Source organism: Typopeltis vanoorti, chromosome 14, assembly GCF_054136105.1.
Source record: "Typopeltis vanoorti isolate ZY-2024b chromosome 14, IOZ_Tvanoo_1.0, whole genome shotgun sequence".
Taxonomy (NCBI): domain Eukaryota; kingdom Metazoa; phylum Arthropoda; class Arachnida; order Uropygi; family Thelyphonidae; genus Typopeltis; species Typopeltis vanoorti.
This window is the reverse complement of record NC_143562.1, coordinates 29,966,791-29,986,304: the sequence shown is the minus strand read 5'-3', so window position 1 is coordinate 29,986,304 and position 19,514 is coordinate 29,966,791. Positions and strand designations below refer to the sequence as shown.

Here is a 19,514-nt window from a genome sequence, read left to right as displayed (position 1 = left end):
TTTCGTCCTAGTCACTAGGACATCTACGGGGATTACAAAGACAATTAATGTAACATGCACACAAAAACTTACAATACTAAGCCCAACCACGTGGGTGACAATAAAGTCTTATCTAGGTGGAGCGCCCTCTAAGGGCAGTAGTAGGTGGCATGGAATGTAAAGTGGGACCTCTGGTGATGACTGTTTCCCAAATCTTCGGAAGCTTAATGCAACTGTATTTGTTAAGATTTGGTTGGTTTCTGAGAGCTGCTGCTGCTTCTAAGAAAAGTCTCTCTTTCTTGAATTTGCTGTGGTGGAGCATGGTGGTTTTCTTCCATGATACTCTGTGGGTGGTGTCCAAAACATGGTCAGCCAAGCCTGAATGGCCATAGTTGTGTTTAACGATGTACGACTTGTGTTCCTCCAGGCGGATGGATGCTGATCTGCCTGTCTGTCCAAAGTACGCAAGCTTACAGGAACAGGGTACTTTGTAAACTCCAGGCAGAGAGAGAGGAGGGAGCTGATCTTTCGTAGAACGGATAAGGGTAGCCAGTTTGCGGTAAGGCTTATATTCTGTGTGTAGGTTATACTTTTTTAGTATCTTGGCTATTTTTTCCGAAGTGCCACGGATGTAGGGTATGGTGATGGCATTTTTAAATTCTTGTTGACGAGAGGGACGGGGAATGGGGGAGGAATTGATTATTTTTTTGATGCTGTGTTCGCTGTAGCCATTGGAGAGGAAAGTTCTGTGTATGTGGTTAAGCTCAGTAGTGAGGGCGGTTCCACTGGAACAAAGATTGTGGGCTCTCTTGGTAAGGGTTTTAACGATGCCATATTGTTGTGAGGGGTGGTGGTGGGAGAGTTTGTGAATGTATCTGCCTGTGTGTGTGAGTTTTCTGTATACAGTGAAGGCAAGTGTATCATTAGGCAGGCGCGTGACTAAGGTGTCTAAGAAGGGTAAACAATTGTTCTTTTCCTTTTCCATAGTAAACTGGATTCTTGGATGTAGGCTATTGAGATGACCGAGGAAGGAGTCTAACGTGTCTGGGCCATGAGGCCAAATAGAGAACACATCATCTACATATCTTAGCCAGATAGAAGGTTTGAGTATTCCCTTAACTGACACTTTATCTCTCTTAGAAAACGTTTTTCCCTCTGACATCTTAGATCTCTTTTCCTTCGCCATCAACTCTGGGTATTTCGCTTGGAATAACAAAATCTACAAGCAGATAGAGGGAACCGCCATGGGCTCCCCCCTCTCACCCCCCCTTGCCAATTTCTATATGGAAGATTTCGAAAAACGAGCCATAGACTCAGCCCCACTCAAACCTTCTATCTGGCTAAGATATGTAGACGATGTGTTCTCTATTTGGCCTCATGGCCCAGACACGTTAGACTCCTTCCTCGGTCATCTCAATAGCCTACATCCAAGAATCCAGTTTACTATGGAAAAGGAAAAGAACAATTGTTTACCCTTCTTAGACACCTTAGTCACGCGCCTGCCTAATGATACACTTGCCTTCACTGTATACAGAAAACCCACACACAGGCAGATACATTCACAAACTCTCCCACCACCACCCCTCACAACAATATGGCATCATTAAAACCCTTACCAAGAGAGCCCACAATCTTTGTTCCAGTGGAACCGCCCTCACTACTGCGCTTAACCACATACACAGAACTTTCCTCTCCAATGGCTACAGCAAACACAGCATCAAAAATATAATCAATTCTGCCCCCATTCCCCGTCCCTCTCGTCAACAAGAATTTAAAAATGCCATCACCATACCCTACATCCGTGGCACTTCGGAAAAAATAGCCAAGATACTAAAAAAGTATAACCTACACACGGCATATAAGCCTTACCGCAAACTGGCTACCCTTATCCGTTCTACGAAAGATCAGCTCCCTCCTCTCTCTCTGCCTGGAGTTTACAAAGTACCCTGTTCCTGTAAGCTTGCGTACTTTGGACAGACAGGCAGATCAGCATCCATCCGCCTGGAGGAACACAAGTCGTACATCGTTAAACACAACTATGGCCATTCAGGCTTGGCTGACCATGTTTTGGACACCACCCACAGAGTATCATGGAAGAAAACCACCATGCTCCACCACAGCAAATTCAAGAAAGAGAGACTTTTCTTAGAAGCAGCAGCAGCTCTCAGAAACCAACCAAATCTTAACAAATACGGTTGCATTAAGCTTCCGAAGATTTGGGAAACAGTCATCACCAGAGGTCCCACCTTACATTCCAGGCCACCTACTACTGCCCTTAGAGGGCGCTCCACCTAGATAGGACTTTATTGTCACCCATGTGGTTGGGCTTAGTATTGTAAGTTTTTGTGTGCATGTTACATTAATTGTCTTTGTAATCCCCGTAGATGTCCTAGTGACTAGGACGAAATATAGGAAGTATTAAATTCTATTTTAATTCTTTTTGAGTGTTGTAAAAAATCCATTAAACCTCCAACATAATGTCCTCATAGCACTTAAGCCTCTACACAAGAACAGATTGTAGGTATTATTGAGACCTGGTATCAGAATCTGACTTAATTGTTGTAGATATACATTGGTAACACATGACTATTAAATTATTTAAGGAATTTACAACGATTTAAAGAAACTTTAATAAATACCTCCTATATTTCGGCAATGTCACATTGCCATCTTCATGGGAACATACAACTATGACACGTGCACACAGGCATTACAATAAGCAAATAAGGCAGAAGAGAGAAAACTACTGTTGTTCCTAGAGTCCTAAAGGTGCCTCGTAGCAAGCAATATTGGGTTGTCATGACTATTGTGCTGAAGCTCTCAAGATGCAAACTTCCCGAATTTGGGGCAGTCTCGTGCACCCAAATTTGTTGAGGTTTGGAAAGTTTTTTTAGAACTGAGGCTGATTCCATGAACAATCTTTCATATTTAAATTTGCTGTAGTGTATTAATGTGGCTTTCTTCCAATGTATTCTATGGCGGGTATCCAGAGCATGGTCTGCAAGCCCAGATGGCTCTACTGGTGAAACTGGATGTAGTCTTTATGTTTTGAAATCCTGACATTTGCTGTCCTGCCTGTTTGGCTAAAGTAGGCCAGTTTACAGCTGCAAGGGACCTGGTATACCCCAGGTAGGTCTAGGGGAAGTGATTGGTCTTTGGTGGAATGGATAAGGGATGCCAATTTTTTATATGGTTTGTAACAAGAAGTCAGGTTGTATTTTTTTTTTAAGATTTTGGTTAACTTTTCAGAGGTGCCCTGGATATAGGGAATGGTGATGGATTTAGTGTAATCTTTGTTTTGAAGGGGGAGGGCAAGGAGGGGGATTGTGGTTAACTGGTTTTAATATTTTTTGGATTTTTGGGGGGGGGTTGTAGCCATTGGCTAAGAAAGTGTTAAGGAGTGATTTAGTTCAGTGGTTAGGGCATTGTCATCTGAACAGATTAATTTTGCCCTTTTATATAGTGTTTTTATAACCCCATATTGTTGTGTGTGTGTGTGTTGGGGGGGGGAATTGCTGGTGAATGTATCTGCCTGTATGGGCGGGTTTTCTGTAAACAGAGAAAACCAAGGACAGGCTGGCGAGTGATTAGAGTGTCTAGGAAATAGAGACTGTTGTTTTCCTCTTTTTCCAAGGTGAACTGGATTCTGGAGTGTTGGTTGTTTAAGTGTGTTAAGAAGGAGTGGAGTGTATCTGAGCCATGTGGCCAAATAGTGAACACCTCATCAATGTAGCAAATCCAAACAGTGGGTTTTTGTGGGGCTGAGTTTAAGGCATTCTCTTCAAAAGTCTGCATAAAGAAGTTGGCCAAGGGTGGAGAGAGTGGTGAACTCATGGCTGTCCCCTCTATCTGTTTGTAGAATTTTCCTTTTCAAACGAAATTCCTGAGTTCATTGTGAACTGAAATAGGACTGAGATATTGGAAGGAAATTTGGCTTGGATAATTTCTAAGGTTTCCTTGAGTGGGACATTTGTTAATAGGGAGGAGACATCAAAACTGACCATTATGTCAGTATGTTAGAGTGAGAGGCTTTCTATACTGGCTTTGAAGTGGGCTGAGTTTGTTATGTGTGATGGTGTGTTGCCAGTATAGTTAGTACTGGCAACACACCATCACACATGAGCACTTTGGCTAAATGTTTGGCTAATTTGTATGGGGGGGGGGGGGAATCAATGCCATCCACTATGGGACGTAATGGCACATTTTGTTTATGTATTTTTGGGAGTCCATATATTTGGTGGGGGGGGTCTAGAGTTAAAAGGTTTTAGTTTGTTGGTAACTTTCACAGGCCAAGAAGCTACCTTCTTAAGGAACCTTTGGAGTGTTCTAATTTGGGAGCTGGTAGGATTATACTATCTACCTCCCTGTTGAGTATAATCCTACTAGCTCCCAAATGCTTTATTGTTAGATCAGGCATTAAGCTTATCTGTGTAGTCGGTTTGGTTCAGAACCACAGTGGCATTTCCCTTATCTGCTTTGGTGATTACTATTTCTTTGTTTTTCTTCTTTTCTTGTAGAGCTTAATATTCTCCTTTGGATATGTTGGTTTTTGGTGGTCTTGCTTTGGTGAGAACACAGACTACATCCAGTTTGATATTGTTGGCAATATGGTTCGGAAGGTTGCGGATATCATTCTATATGAATCATTATTTTTTCGGCTGGTATTTTATTAGGAATTATGACAATTATGGCCACGTGCTAGTGCATTGAGTGCCTCAGACTTCAAAGTAATGGAAGAAAGGTTGATTACAGTGTTGAGTGGTTGTTGGGGTTTGAAGGAAGAGTCCTTTTTCAAGTTTTCAAATTTTTTGATATGCCGACTTCGTATCTTTTCAAATTCTTTTCCTGTCGAAGCACACGAGACATCGTAGAGAATCATCCAAAGTTCGTGGTTCAGCGTGTCGGAAAGCTCTTCCTCTAGCACCCTAGAAAACCCACCCATACAGGCAGATACAATCACCAGCAATTCCCTCCCCCCCCAAACACACAACAATATGAGGTTATAAAAACACTATAATAAATTTAGTTTAATCCTATATCCAAGTGTGTGCAAACAAAGTGTGCATCTGAAAGTATCTTCAGGACTGGAGTAAAGTGGTACAACACCGGGCAACTCCTTGCAAAGGTGGAGCAAGCTATGAACACTCCTATCTCAGTATCTCCCATAATGCAAAACACATCTTGCGGATATGTATAATGTTATGCATTAAGGGAAGGGCCACTACCCAGACTAGTTTCGACCTTTATTGAGGGCTCTTCAGTGGGAGCCAGACCCAAATGGAGATACCAGGCAGAAGCATTAGCAAGGTCATCTCCTCCTATAGGAGCTGCCAAATGGTGTGCCACCTTTTTATTGATGAAGATACTTGGATATAGGATTAAACTAAATTTATTATAGGCTGACCAAGTGAAAAATAAACTTTCAGCATCTTTCTCCAAATCCAGAGTAATTTAATAAAAAGGTGGCATACCGTTTGAGTTTGGCAGCTCCTATGTCATATTATATTGGTGGGATTATGCTAGAAGAAACTGATGAGGCTAGGAATCTTGGAGTGTTAGTAGTTAGGAAGTTGAACTTCAGGGGCCATGTGGCAAAGATTGCAAATACAACTCAAAGATAATTGCAATGCTGAAACAAATGCTCACATGTAAAGATAAAGATGTCATTTTGCCTCTTTACAGAGCCTTGATAAGACTTCACTTGGACTATTATGCACAGACCTGGTCTCCTAGTTTCCATTGTGTTTCTGATATATTGGAGAAGAGTACAAAGGTAAGTGTTAAAAATGATATCAGGATTGTGGAATACTGATTATGAAGAAGATTGAGAAGTTGTAGACTGCAGACACAAACAGGAGAAGGAGAGGTGATATGATTTAGTTTTACAAACTTCTGAAAGGGTCATACAGGATTTCAGTTGATGGAAATTTTCAATTTATGGAAGGTGGAGAGGGCATCCTTGGTCTGAGAATGAAGTTCTCTAAGAAGGGGGCAAAGGCTAGATTTTTCTCTCAGAGGGTGGTGCATGATTGGAATGGATTGCCATTTGTTGTTGTGAGTGTAAGCAGTGTTGTGAATGAATTTAAGAATAAGTAGGATAGCTGGTGTGTGTAGTATGTGGTCTCCCTCGATGAGTCTCTGATTCCCTGGAGGTCTCTCTTAATAATAATAATAATAATAATAAAGCAAAGGTTGGTCCATTGGTAGAGCCTCTGCTACTAATCGCTGAGCAAAAAGTCAAGCAAGTTTGAGCGTGGTTAGTAGTTGGAAGGGTTTCAATTGTTCAATGCTGTTGGCACACTCACCCTTGATGAATCTTTGGACTCCCTGGAGGTGTCACATAATAATAATAATAATAATAATTCCCAGATGAGAACACGTTTCACTTTGCTACTGGACAGATATCAAAAAGTGGTATATGCAGTGACAAAATCAAGGCAAAAACAGGTGATTAGTGGTGTGCCACAAGGTTCAGTATTGGGACTACTACTATTTAATTTGTACATAAATGATATAGGAAATAACCTGAAAGGAAATATTCAGTTGTTTGTTGTTGATGCAAAATTAAGTAGAGTAATAGTTAATCAAGGCAATGTGGAGTGCTTGCAGGGCAATTTAAATAGGCTGTCAGTATACAAAAGATAATGGGTGTGAGGTTAATGTGGAGAAATGTACAGTTATGCATTTTGAGATAAATAGATTATAAGCTTTGTGCCAAAATGATGGAACTGTACTCCAGGAAATAGATGAAGCTAGAGACTTAAAGGTGGTGGTAGATAGACAGTTCAAGTTTAGAAGACATATTGTCAAGGTTGCTAAAATCAATCATAAGATTACTTGGCTATTGAAGAACACACTAACAAGTAGATATAAGGAAGTTGTTATTCCACTTTTAAGGCCTTGATACATCCACATCTGTATTTCCATGCTCAGATCTAGTCTCCTGGGTTTCTTGAGAATGAAGAAATGGTGGAAGAGATTCAGAGGCAAGCAACCAAATTGGTGAGTGGTCTGCGGAATGTTCCCTATGAGGATAGATTGAGGGTGTGTGGATTATAGAAGTTGGTTGATAGGAGAAAAAAAAAAGAACGGACATGATAGAAACATTTAAGTTACTTAAAGGGTTTTATAGGATTGATGCAAGGGAAATGTTTCAGCACTTGGGTAGAGGGGCCAGAACAACAGGACATCTGTGGAAGTTGAATAAAGATGTGGTTAGTAGGGTGAAGGGGGGGGGAGAGGACTAGATTTTTTCCTTGGAGAGTTGTGAATGAGTGGAATAGGTTGCCAAAGTCAGTTGTGAGTGTTTTGTCTGTTAATGGATTGAAGGATAGGTACGATAAATCGTGTGGATAGTTCGGATCTCCTGCAATGAGTTTTCGGACTCCATGGAGGTGCCTGTATAACAATAACAACAATAATAATAATAACAGCATCCCAATAAATATCAAATTCTATATAGCTCTTTGCTTTACCCAGCATTTCCCAAACTATGTTCCACGGAACACTGGTGTTCTGCAGAAAGTGAATGTGTTCCGTGAAAAATTATCAAAATTGATATGAGCCTGGAATGGTTTTAAATGCTGCAACAAGTTCAAACATGTTTGAAAATCAGGTGCTCCTCACTTCGCATGTGGATTGTGCTATTAAGGCTAGCACATTCTGGCCTTGACTCAGCTTTCTGCTGTTATCAACACCTCTGAGTACAAGTGAAGTATAGAGGTATCTATTCTAGGAAACATGCGGTCACAAGCAAGGTCAATGCGATGTGCTGTGGCCTGGTATGCCTGTAGTGTGTGCTGTTGCATTTTTGTGATGTGATACTTCCTGCTGTGGTAATAGTGTGCGCTTAGCTTTACATTGAATATGAGACTGATGATATTCGATTCTAACCAAGGTGTTCTGTTAAAATTTCAGGATTTCTGAAGTGTTCCATCGTAGGAAAAGTTTGAGAAACCCTGCTTTACACAATTCTTTCTCAAAATTGCGTATTTACCCCCCCCCCCCCCTTTCACCTCTACCTAGCAGGCACTTCTTCTTCTTCTTCTTCTGCACACATAGCTCTGCAAGTTGCTAATCTTGTCTTCTTATCTTCATGAAAACACCACATTGCACTGTTTTTTCCTTTATAAGTTAAACAATGTTGGAAGAACATTGTTTAACTTATGATTTTTAGGTAGCCTGACTCACTGTCATAACTTCTCCCTTATTTCTCATACATCTGCACACTCACTCCCCCACATAGTAATTTATTTACATGCGTGTAGCTGACTACTTAAGTGTTGGTTCTTAGCTGTCATATTAGTTTAATGAAGGACAGCACTGGTGGTATTATTTCACTAAATTCAGTATTTCATTGGAATGACATGGACATTTCAGGGATCAGTGAAACAGTTATGTTTTTCATATGCTGAAAGCAAATATTGTCATAATGCCTAGCATTATACACATTCTAAAGGATGTGTTCTTCGCATTATAAGACACGAAGTCATTAGCCTCTATATGGAAGTAGCCTGGTTGTAAAGATACTTCATATGCAAACTCTGTTTGCTTACACTTGGATAAAGAATTAAACAAGAATATAATTTCTTGGCAAGTTGAATGGAAAACAAATAGTGTCCTAATTGGACTTCTCTCTCTGGGCATTCAAGTTCAAATGTCATTTGAACACTTTCTCTGGCCTCTGTATGCTCTCTCTGGCATTCCAGAAGTTGTTTAAGAAAACAGTGCATTGAAAATTTTCCTCTTCTTAATTTGATGAAGTTAGTGTAATATAATACTGCAACGTGGCATTAAATCTATTACATGTTAGTTATGGTGAATGTAATAAAGCTGGTTAATTTCATATCTTCCACTAGGATAGCCAAAAGGAACAGAAAAGTAGTTTATTTATAAAAAGAAGTAATCTTCAGAATATATAATTTATGAAAAAATTAAGAAATTGTACAGAATTTTAAAAATTGCAGTCTACTCATTAGCTTTAATGTGACAATAAATGTACTTTTTTTTTTATGTTAGGGGGAAGTAGTGTTGACTCTTCCTGGTGAATGCTGTCCAGTTTGTGGTCAAGCTTTTTGTACTTACAAAAATCAAATTTATAAGGTAAATTTATGTATATTATATGTGCCATGAATTTTATAAATTTTAGTTATATAGAAGTACTTTTTGTTCATATGATTTATTTTAGCAGTCTAAAAATGTGCTGTGGATATAATGTCATCACTTAAGGGTTGGTTCTAAGAGAAATATACAAAAAAGTTATTTAAGAAAACTTTGGCTTTTGTTGAGTGTTCTAGATTTTTGCAAGCATACTTCAAAAGAGAATAAGGAAAATTTTTGAAGAGAAACTTATACTGGGGGACGACATCAGCTAACATTGAGCCCAGTGGAGTCTAGAGAGGTTATTGCTGAGTATAGAAACAATGGCATTTATATGCTTTATACTAATGCCAGGAGTATCCAGAATAAGGGAGAGGAATTGGTGGTGCAGATAGCATCAGCCTGGCCAAAAATCATTGAAATCACTGAGACGTGGTTGACAGAAGAGGATATAATAACAGAAATAGACATCGCTGGGTACAGCATTTTTCTGCAGGATAGGAAGGGAAAGCGTGGTGATAGAGTACTGCTTATGACAAGTGACGACCTATGTCCTCTAAGAGTGGAGACTTTGGAAGGCAGGCACTAATGATTTTGGAAGCATATGGTGTGAGGTAGAAGTGGGCAAGACAGGATATTTAGTGGGGTGTTGCAACAGACCCAGGAGCACAGAGGTTGGGGACCAGGAAATGTTTAGACAGTTGAGTTTGGCAAGTGCAAGAAGAATGATTGTTATGGGAGATTTTAACTACAGTAGTATAAATTGGGGAGAGGAAGATGCATGTAGCAATAAGGGAATGGAGTTTCTAAAATTCTTCAGGGACAAATGTCTTAGGCAACATGTAATAGAGGGAATAAGAGGTTCAATTTTGGATTTGGTTATAGCATCAGAAGAGTTGATAATAACTGAGATGACATCTCTCCCACCAGTTGTAGAGAGTGACCATATGGTTTTGACTTCAAGAAGAATGATTGTTATGGGAGATTTTAACTACAGTAGCATAAATTGGGGAGAGGAAGATGCATGTAGCAATAAGGGAATGGAGTTTCTAGAATTCTTCAGGGACAAATGTCTTAGACAACATGTAATAGAGGGAACAAGAGGTTCAAAAGTTTTGGATTTGGTTATAGCATCAGAAGAGTTGATAATAACTGAGATGACATCTCTCTCACCAGTTGGAGAGAGTGACCATATGGTTTTGACTTGGAAAATGAATAGACATGCAGGAGTATCAAAGAGACAGGAACGTATGTCGAATTATAAGGCAGGTGATTATAATAGTCTAAGATGTCAACTTGGAGAGGTTTCATGGAGGGAGGAATTGGAAGGCCGGGTTATCATTAGTGCATGGGAAATTATGAAAGAATATTTGTTAGCAGCAATGGTAAGTTGTATATCACAAGTGAATAAGAGGACACAATTTGGAGTAAAGTGGATGATAAACAATACTAAACAGAAATTGCATGCGAAAAAGAGGCTATGGAAGAGATATAAGGAGACAGCTGAAGAGAAGATGCATGAAGAGTATAAGACACAGGCCAGAAGAGTATAAGACACAGGCCAGAAGAGTGACTAGTATGATAAGGAAAATGAAACTATGAGAGGAGATTGGTCCTAAGATCCAAAGAAAATCCTAGGGAATTTTTTAGCTATGTGGCCAGTAGGAGGAGAAATGACTGAGAAGAATGATATTGTGGGATAAAAATGGGAATAGAGTGACTGATGCAGAGGACATAGTGGAATTGTTCAATGAACACTTTATTGGAGTATTTCATCCTGTAGGAGTCAGTTTTAATGCTAGAGGGATTGGGCAGGTTCGAGGTTTAGAGGTACAGGAGGAGAATGTGTTTCAAATACTGAGTACTCTGGATTTCAGTAAAGCTGTGGGACTGGATGGTATTTCACCATAAGTTTTGAGGGAATGTGCTAGGGAACTGACAGTACCTTTGACCTGGCTTTTCAATGACTGTCTGGCTGCAGGAAAGGTGCCCATGGAATGACAGGAAGGTAAGATAGTGCATAAGGGCAGTAGCAGACTGGAAGTGTCTAGTTATAGGCCAGTTTGTGTGTCATCAGTAGTTAGTAAGATCTAGGAGAAAGTAGTGAAGGACCGTATACAGCACTGGGCAGATGATGGTAATGTTATCTGTGAAAGTCAACATGGATTTGTGAAGGGGGTGCTCTTGTTTTAGCAATATGCTAGCCTTTTATGATAAAGTTACAAGAGCATTAGATGAGGGGAAAGGCATATACTGCCATTTTCTTAGACTTAGCGAAGGCATTTGACAGGGTGCTGCATGATTAGCTGATATTTAAGTTGCAGCACATGGATCTGAATGTCAGATTGGTCAACTGGATTTATGATTGGCTGTTTGATAGGTATCAGAGAGTTGTGTATGGTGGGGCAGTTTCAAGGAAGCAGAGGGTTACAAGTGGGGTCCCACAGGGCTCAGTACTGGGACCTATATTGTTTAACCTTTATATCCATGACATTATCAGTGGATTGCAAGGGGATATTCAGTTGTTTGCAGATGATGTGAAGCTGGGAAGGATTATTAGTAACAGTGCAGATGCGGGAACCCTGCAAGAGGATTTGAATAAGCTAGATAGATGTGCATTTGAATGGGGGGTTGGTTTAATGCAGCAAAATGTAAGGTCTTGAGGTTTGGGAAACATTGATGGGACACTGCATACTCAATGGGAGGAGTTATACTAGAGGAAGTAGGGGAGACAAGAGATATGGGATTGATGATTGATAGAAACCTGAAATTTAGGGGACATATTGCAAAGGTGGTGAAGGTAACACAGAGGATTGCTGCAATAATGAGAAGGACGCTGGCCTGCAGAGATAAAACAGTTATCATTCCGTTGTATAAGACCCTGATCAGACCACACTAGGACTATTGTTCTCAGATTTGGTCCCAGGATTTGAAGGGGATAAATTAACTGTGGAAAGGGTACAAAGGCAGAAACAAAGATGGTTTCAGGACTGTACAATGATAGTTATGAGGATCAGTTGAGGGAATGTGGACTGCAGAGTTTGGTGGATAGAAGATGAAGAGGTGATATGATTGAGACTTTTAAACTGTTTAGAGGTGGTTACAGGGTTGACACTGGGGAGTTCTTTCACTTGGTTGAACAGTGGGAAGGAGTGATGACAAGAGGCCATCCCTGAAAGTTACGAAAGGAAACTGTGAGGAAGCGGGTGAGGAGTGGTTTCTTTGCATGGAGGGTGGTTGAACCATGGAATGCATTGCCTGATGGAGTGGTGAGAATGAGAACGGTCAATGAGTGGTATGATAGACTTTGTGTTTCTTAGGAAGGATCTCCCACAATGAGTCTTTTGACTCCGTGGAGGCTTGAATAATAATAATAATTATCCCAGGGAATAATGTGTTATGAAGAGGTTTTGATTTTGCTAATATCCCTAAATTCACAATATCCTTAAAGTGGATGACATCATTGCTACTGTAGAAAAGGAATTACGAGAAGATTCAGTTGATTTTAACCACATTCAAACAGCCTCTATGTTACTTGCAACTAAACTTTCAGCTTGAAACATCAAAAATGTAAATGTCATTACTGAAAATGGAAATAACAGCTTTTAAAAAATTATGACACAACAACAGCAGCATGCTTGTTAAAGCAGATAAAGGAAATGCCTCAGTCATCATGGACTGAAGAATACACAACAAAAATATGTAGGTGATAACAATCTACAGTGTTCTAGAATCAGATTCCACTTGGCACACACATAAGACTAATGATTTGATAAATATGCTTGTCAGCTGGCCAGAAGGAAAAATGAAATATCTTACTTCACTTTACTTCCAAGAAGTTACACAGCACCTAAGATTCATATATCAGAGTTCCCTTTGAGAACCACTGTAGAGTCAGAATTCATTCATCTACAATCTGGCAACGTATCTATCTTGGCTGTCCTCACCGCATGTAGGTAAATGAAGTCATTTGTTAAAATCAGTTTGCTCTTCATTAAGAAAACAAAAGATATACGATAATAGAACCACCAGCCATTCTGGAAAGCTTAGATATTACCTGATGTTACCTATTCACAAATTTCCACAGAGAAGAACACTTTTAATTTTCTTTGAGAACTTTTTCCACTGGATACTATTGTCCTGTTCAGATACTGCTTAGAAAACACTATTTTGGTTTCAGGATTCACACTGATAACCAAAAACAAGCTCTTTCAGTAGTCTTCCGCTCTATCTCTTGTGCTCCCTAACTTATTTAACTTCATTTATGGGCTCTTTTGAAAAGAAAGTCATATAATAATAATCTTCTTCTTCTTCTTCTGCAGCTTCTCCCACTTAAGTGGGATCACTGTTTGTAATGAGTCTCCTCCACACCTTTCTGTCTTGGGCTGTCACCACATCCAAGTTCTTCATCTTCAAGTCCTCTTCTACCAACTCCCTCCATCTCTTCTTTGGCCGCCCACGCTTCCACCTTCCTTGCACATCCATCTGCATGACCTTTCTTCCCACATATTCGTCCTCCCTCCTCATCACATGACCAAACCATCTCAACCTTGCCTCCTGTATTTTCGTTCCTAAGTTCGTAACTTTCACTGTTCCCCTGACATAGTCATTTCTCAGACGATACTTTCTGGTCACACCGCACATCCATCTAAGCATTCTCATCTCTGCTACTTCTATCCTACTGATGTTATTTTTCCTCAGGGCCACAGCAGTTTCTATAGCATATGTCATAGCTGGCCTCACTACTGTCCTATAAATTTTGCCTTTCAGATTGATCGGCACTCTCTTATCGCATAACACTCTAGCCATCTCCCTCCAGTTCCTCCAACCCGCTTGTATCCTGCATCCCACTTCCTTCTCAGCTCCTCATTCTTCTTCCACTGTTGAACCTAAGTATCTAAAGTCTCTCACCTTCCTGATGACATTTCCTTCTAGCTCCAGATCTGTCTCCTGGCCGCTGTCCACTGTGCAACACATATACTCTGTCTTACTTCTGCTCAGTCTCATACCCCTCTCTCCCAGTACTTTTCTCCATCTTTCCAGTTTAGTTCCCACTTCTTCTCTTGAATCTGCACACAGCAAGATGTCATCTGCGTACAACATTGTCCAAGGAGCATCTTCTCTCACCTCCTCTGTTACCACCTCCATCACAATATTAAACAGAAACGGACTTAATGCTGACCCTTGATGCAAGCCAACTGTTACTTGAAAACTTTCTGTCTGTCCCAGACAGGTCCGAACACTTGTCTTCACATTTCTGTACATTTCCCGCAACAACCTGACATATTTCTCCGGCACCTTCTTCTCCCTCAGACACCTCCAGACTTCTTGCTTGGCACTCTATCATATGCTTTCTCTAGATCAATAAATGCCAGATGTAGCTCCCTTTGTTTCTCTCGATACTTTTCCATCATCTGCCGTAACCCAAAGATAGCATCTATTGTTGATCTACCAGGCATGAAGCCAAATTGTTCCTTTGCAATCTCCACCTCCTTCCTCAATCTACCATCAAGAACCCTTTCTAGGATCTTCATTGTGTGGGACATCAACTTTATTCCTCTGTAATTTTTATAGTCTTGTGCATCCCCTTTACCCTTGTAGATTGGAACAAGAGTACTCTCCCTCCATTCCTCGGGTTATATTTTTTCCAAACTTCTGTTGCCAAACTTTCATGAACAGGTCCCACAGCAGGTCAATTCCCTCTTCCCCCAGTGCCTTCCATGCCTCCACTGGAATTCTGTCGGGACCCACTGATTTTCCATTCCTCATCATCTTCATGGCCTCCGTCACTTCCACTCTACTGATGTTCTGCACCATCCCCTCAGAAGGCTGCCCATCTCCTCTGTGAGTCCTTGCATTTTCCTCATTCAAAAGTCCCTCAAAGTATATTTTCCATCTGTTTCTTATGTCCACATCCCTCCATAATACTCTTCCTTCAGCATCTTTGATCTGCCTCACATGTAAGATGTCCTTTGCTGCTTTATTTCTACATTTTGCTAGTTGGTAAATTTTTCTCTGTCCTTCCTTTGTTTCTAATCGATCATACAGATCTTGATATGCCATGGCCTTCGCCACAACTCTCTTGGCTTCTTGCTTTCTCTCTCTCTGTACACCTCTCTGTCCTCTTAGCTGTCACTGCCACTTGTACATCATTATTCCACCACCAACCCTCCTTCTGCTCTCTAATCTTTCCAGATGTCTCACCAAGCACCTCGATTGCACAGCTCAGGATTACTTTTGAATTATGTTTCCACCAATCTTGTACACTTTCCAGTCCATCTGAAATCCTCTCTAACACCCTCTCCCTAAAACGATTCCTCACACTCTCCTCTTTTAAGCGAAACCACTTAATTGTCTTCATCCCATGGCATCCAGAGATTCTTATCTTCGATCATTTTTAAAGTCTGCACACAGCAGTTGGTGTTGCTGTGCTACTTGATCTGTTGGAATTACTTTACAATTTGTCACAATCTTAAGATGTTTTCTTCTAGTCAAAACGTAGTCAATTTGTGAACTGTTGTTACCACTCCTAAATGTTATCAAATGTTCTTCCCTCTTGTAGAAAAACGAGTTCACAATTGCCAGATCAAACGCTACTGCAAAGTCCAAAACCCTCTCTCCTTCTTGGTTCATTATTCCCACTCCGTGGGCACCATGCACCCTTACACAGTCACTATTCTGTCTTCCTATGTGTCCGTTCAAGTCTCCTCCGAAAATCACCATCTCATTTTCTTCCAATTCCCTCATTTCTTCATCTAACACGTTCCAGAACTCATCTTTTTCCTCTGCTGTACAACCAACTTGTGGGGCATATACACATAATACGACCACCCGCTCTTCTCCAAGACCCAATTTCATTCGCATGATCCTGTCATTCCTTCTACCCACGTCCAGTACTTCACCCTTCATTCTGCCACACACCACAATTCCTACACCATTTCTTCCCTCGTTATTCGCTCCAGAGTAGAACAATTTATATCCATCTCCCAGTTCCTTTGCCTTTCTCCCCTTCCACCTTGTCTCCTGCACACACAAAATGCCCAACTTCCTCTTCCTCATCATGTCTGCCACCTCTCTTCCCCTTCCAATCATGCTTCCAACATTCAGTGTTCCCACTCGCAACATCTTCTCCACCTGCTGGGCTCGCTTCTTTAACCACACCTGCCCTTGATGTGGTAGCCCTCGTCCACTTCTCGCAGCTGTAGGGCAATGTGGCTGCGCGTCGCTTAAGGGGTACGCCCTAGCCCTTATATCATTTTCTCTTTGACTCATATCATAGTTTGAGCTGGCATTAAAGTTTTCTGACTGGATGCCCTTCCTGACATCAACCCTCGCATTTATCCGGGCTTGGGACCGGTACCTATTGAGGCTAGCTTGCCTCCTTCAGTGGCTGCATAAGACGAAATGATTTAGCAAGATAGGAAAGATTCACCCCTAGCCCTCGAATATGCTAATAGAATCAGGGGGAAGGAGCAAGGAGAGGAGAAAGAAGCAAAGAAAGAAGAGGAGAGACCAGTCTACAGAATAATATAACAGATATATATTACATGAAGTAAGGCATGGTCCAGCATCTGGTACCTTGGGTTTGCCATGCCCATACTCACTAAAGTGAGCCCTTGAGAATAAAGTCATATAATAATAATAATAATAAAAATACTATAAAAAGTAAAAAATCTGGCTTCATTATGCCGATGATATTTTCATTTATCTGGGCAGTCTCAAAGTAAGAATTGGAACATTTCAAAAATTATCCTAACAACCTATATCCTAATATAAATCTAATCTTTAAAGGTATCTGTGGCATAACTATAAACAACAAATTACACACTAATCACAGTAATGAACTTTAATGAAATGAAAGTGCAGATATTTCTTACTGAAAATAACAGTACATCATCGGTGCTTAGAAACAAGCAAATCAAAGAAACAGGAATACAAACATACAACAATTGGTTTACCAATTAAAAGCAGTTACTGCACCTAGAAATTAATATATTAATAAATAATATTAAAACTATTTTTTGGTGTTTACATAAAATGAGAATCTCCCAAACTTTTTTTTTTTTATTGGGAGGGGGGAAGGAAGAGAGAGACAATCATTCTGATATTCAGGTTTGCCCGATATAAAAGAGCTTTTGCAAATTTCTTTGAAAAGGCATTCATATTTAAAACTGCTTTTATGGAGAAGATGAGCTTCATCTCACCGGATACTTTGTTTAATGTTGTCAATACTATGTTGTGCCAGACCAGACTTTTAACATATTCAATGTAATATTGATGTTCATGAATTCTTTTTTTCCACAGAACAGCCTATCTGCCCAAAGTATGTCAAATTACATTCACAAGGTATCTGGTAAATAATGATAAAGGGGACAGTTTGTCTTTTGTAGATGGTAACAGATGAGAAATTTTGTTGATAGGAAAATATGTGGGAATAAGGTGATGTCTCTTCAAAATTCTATCAGTAGGTTCCGAGATACCAGAAATATAAGGTTTGGAGCCCTACAGTCTGTTGAGGAATCCTTAGACGTTGGCACATGGAGTCAATTATCTGCTGGATTTGATGAGGATTGTAACAATTAAATTTCACTGAAGTTTTGATAGTGAGAAGTTCTTGTTGTAAGTTTGACAGAGAGGAGCATACATTATGTGCTCTGTTAATTAAAGACTTGATAACACAATATTTTGAGAGGTGTGATGAACAGACTTTTGATAAATTTATCTGCCAGTAAAGGTAGGTTTATGATAAATACTGGTTGACAAAATATTGGAGGCTGTGCGAGTAAGAAGGATGTCCAAGTGTGGTAAACTATCAGCATTTTATTTTTCCATGGTCAATTGAATGCATGTATGAAGGCTATTGATTTATTGTAGGAATGTGGTAAGTTCATTTTCAGAATGTGGCCAAACAGAAAAAACATCATTGACATAACAAAACCAAAGAGAGGGTTAGGTTAGGTTAGGATGAGAACAAGGTATCTTCCAGATGGTTCAAAAAATAGTCTGCCAAAGGTGGAGACAGAGGGTTACCCATGGCAGTGCCTTCAACCTGTTTATAGATCTTGTTTTTTCAGTTGAAATATCTTGATTGTATAAGACATTCAAAAATTTTCGCAACATCAGGAGGGTAATCATGATATAGTAAACTAACAGTGTCAGATAATGTAATGTTGGTAAAGAGGGAAACAATGTCAAAGCTAATTCAATGTCAAATACAAATCCTCTTGTATTTGAATATTCTTGATTTTTTCAAGAAAATGTGTAGAATTCTTGATGAATGATCTGGATTGTCCAATATGGGTGGTTAATAAATGTGAAAGAAATTTAGCAATTCTATAGGTGGGAGAGTCAATACAATTCATGATGGGTCTTACTGGATGACCTTCTTTATAAATATTTGGGAGACCATATAAATGAGGAGTTCTTCCAAAATGGGTGCCTAACTTATCCAAAGTATTTTGTTCCCAACAAACAATTTCATCAAGTAGCTTATTTAATTGTTTAATTTGTGTTTTTGTGTTATAACTGATTTCTTGATAAGTGGAGGTATCCTGTAAAAGGCAGTCTGTTTTCCTCTCATAGTTGGCTTTATCCATTACCACTATAGCTTTTCCTTTATCTGTTTTAACAGCCCATATCAGACAATCAACAGGCAATGAAAATGATTCTTCAACAGACTGCTGGATATCAATCTGGTATATTTCTGGTATCTCTGAACCTGTTGATAGAATTTTGAAGAAGTATCACCTTATCTCACATATTTTTCTATCAACAATATTTCTCATCTTTTACCATCTACAAAAGACAAATTGTTACCTCTGTTATTAGCTTGTGTTAACTGGATTCCTTGTGAATGTAATTTGACATAGTTTAGGCAGACAGGCATTTGACTTCTGTGGAAGAAAGAATTAATGAATATCAGTATTACGTTGAATATGTGAAACCTCAAAAGTCTATGTCTGGCACAACATAGTACGGCCATTAAACACAGTAGTATCCAGTGGGATGAAGCTCGTCTTTTCCATAGAAGCAGTTTTAAATATGCATGCTCTTTCAAAGTTGTGAAGACCTTTTACATCAGCCAAACCTGGATCGGAATGATTGTCTCTCTCTCTTTCCCAAAAGTTTGGGAGATTCTCATTTTATGTAAACATCAAAAATAGTTTTAATATTATTTATCAATATATTAATTTTTATTGCATGGCAACCATTTTTAATTGGTAAACTGATTGTTGTATATACCTTGTTGTATTCTCATTTCTTTGATTTGCTTGTTTCTATGCACTGATATCAATGTCTTCTGCAGCAGTTATCATTCTACTATTTTCATCCATTAACATCATCTTACCATGATCATTCTTCCTTCTACTTGCCACATATCTAAAAAACTCTCTAGGGTTTTCTTCTCCTGATTTGCCAATTTCTGTTCATACTGC

At 39.7% G+C, this 19,514-nt stretch overlaps 1 protein-coding gene across 3 annotated transcripts in view; it reads left to right on the top strand.

Moving 5' to 3' along the window:
• Nucleotides 1–19,514, top strand: part of LOC150099333 (extracellular matrix organizing protein FRAS1-like) — a 1,385,483-nt gene that overhangs the window by 129,455 nt on the left and 1,236,514 nt on the right. For all 3 annotated transcript variants that reach the window (XM_090403569.1, XM_090403568.1, XM_090403570.1), the window contains exon 7: nt 8,998–9,081. In XM_090403569.1, the coding sequence (XP_090259695.1) occupies nt 8,998–9,081 (84 nt within the window). The remainder of the gene's footprint in view (nt 1–8,997; nt 9,082–19,514) is intronic.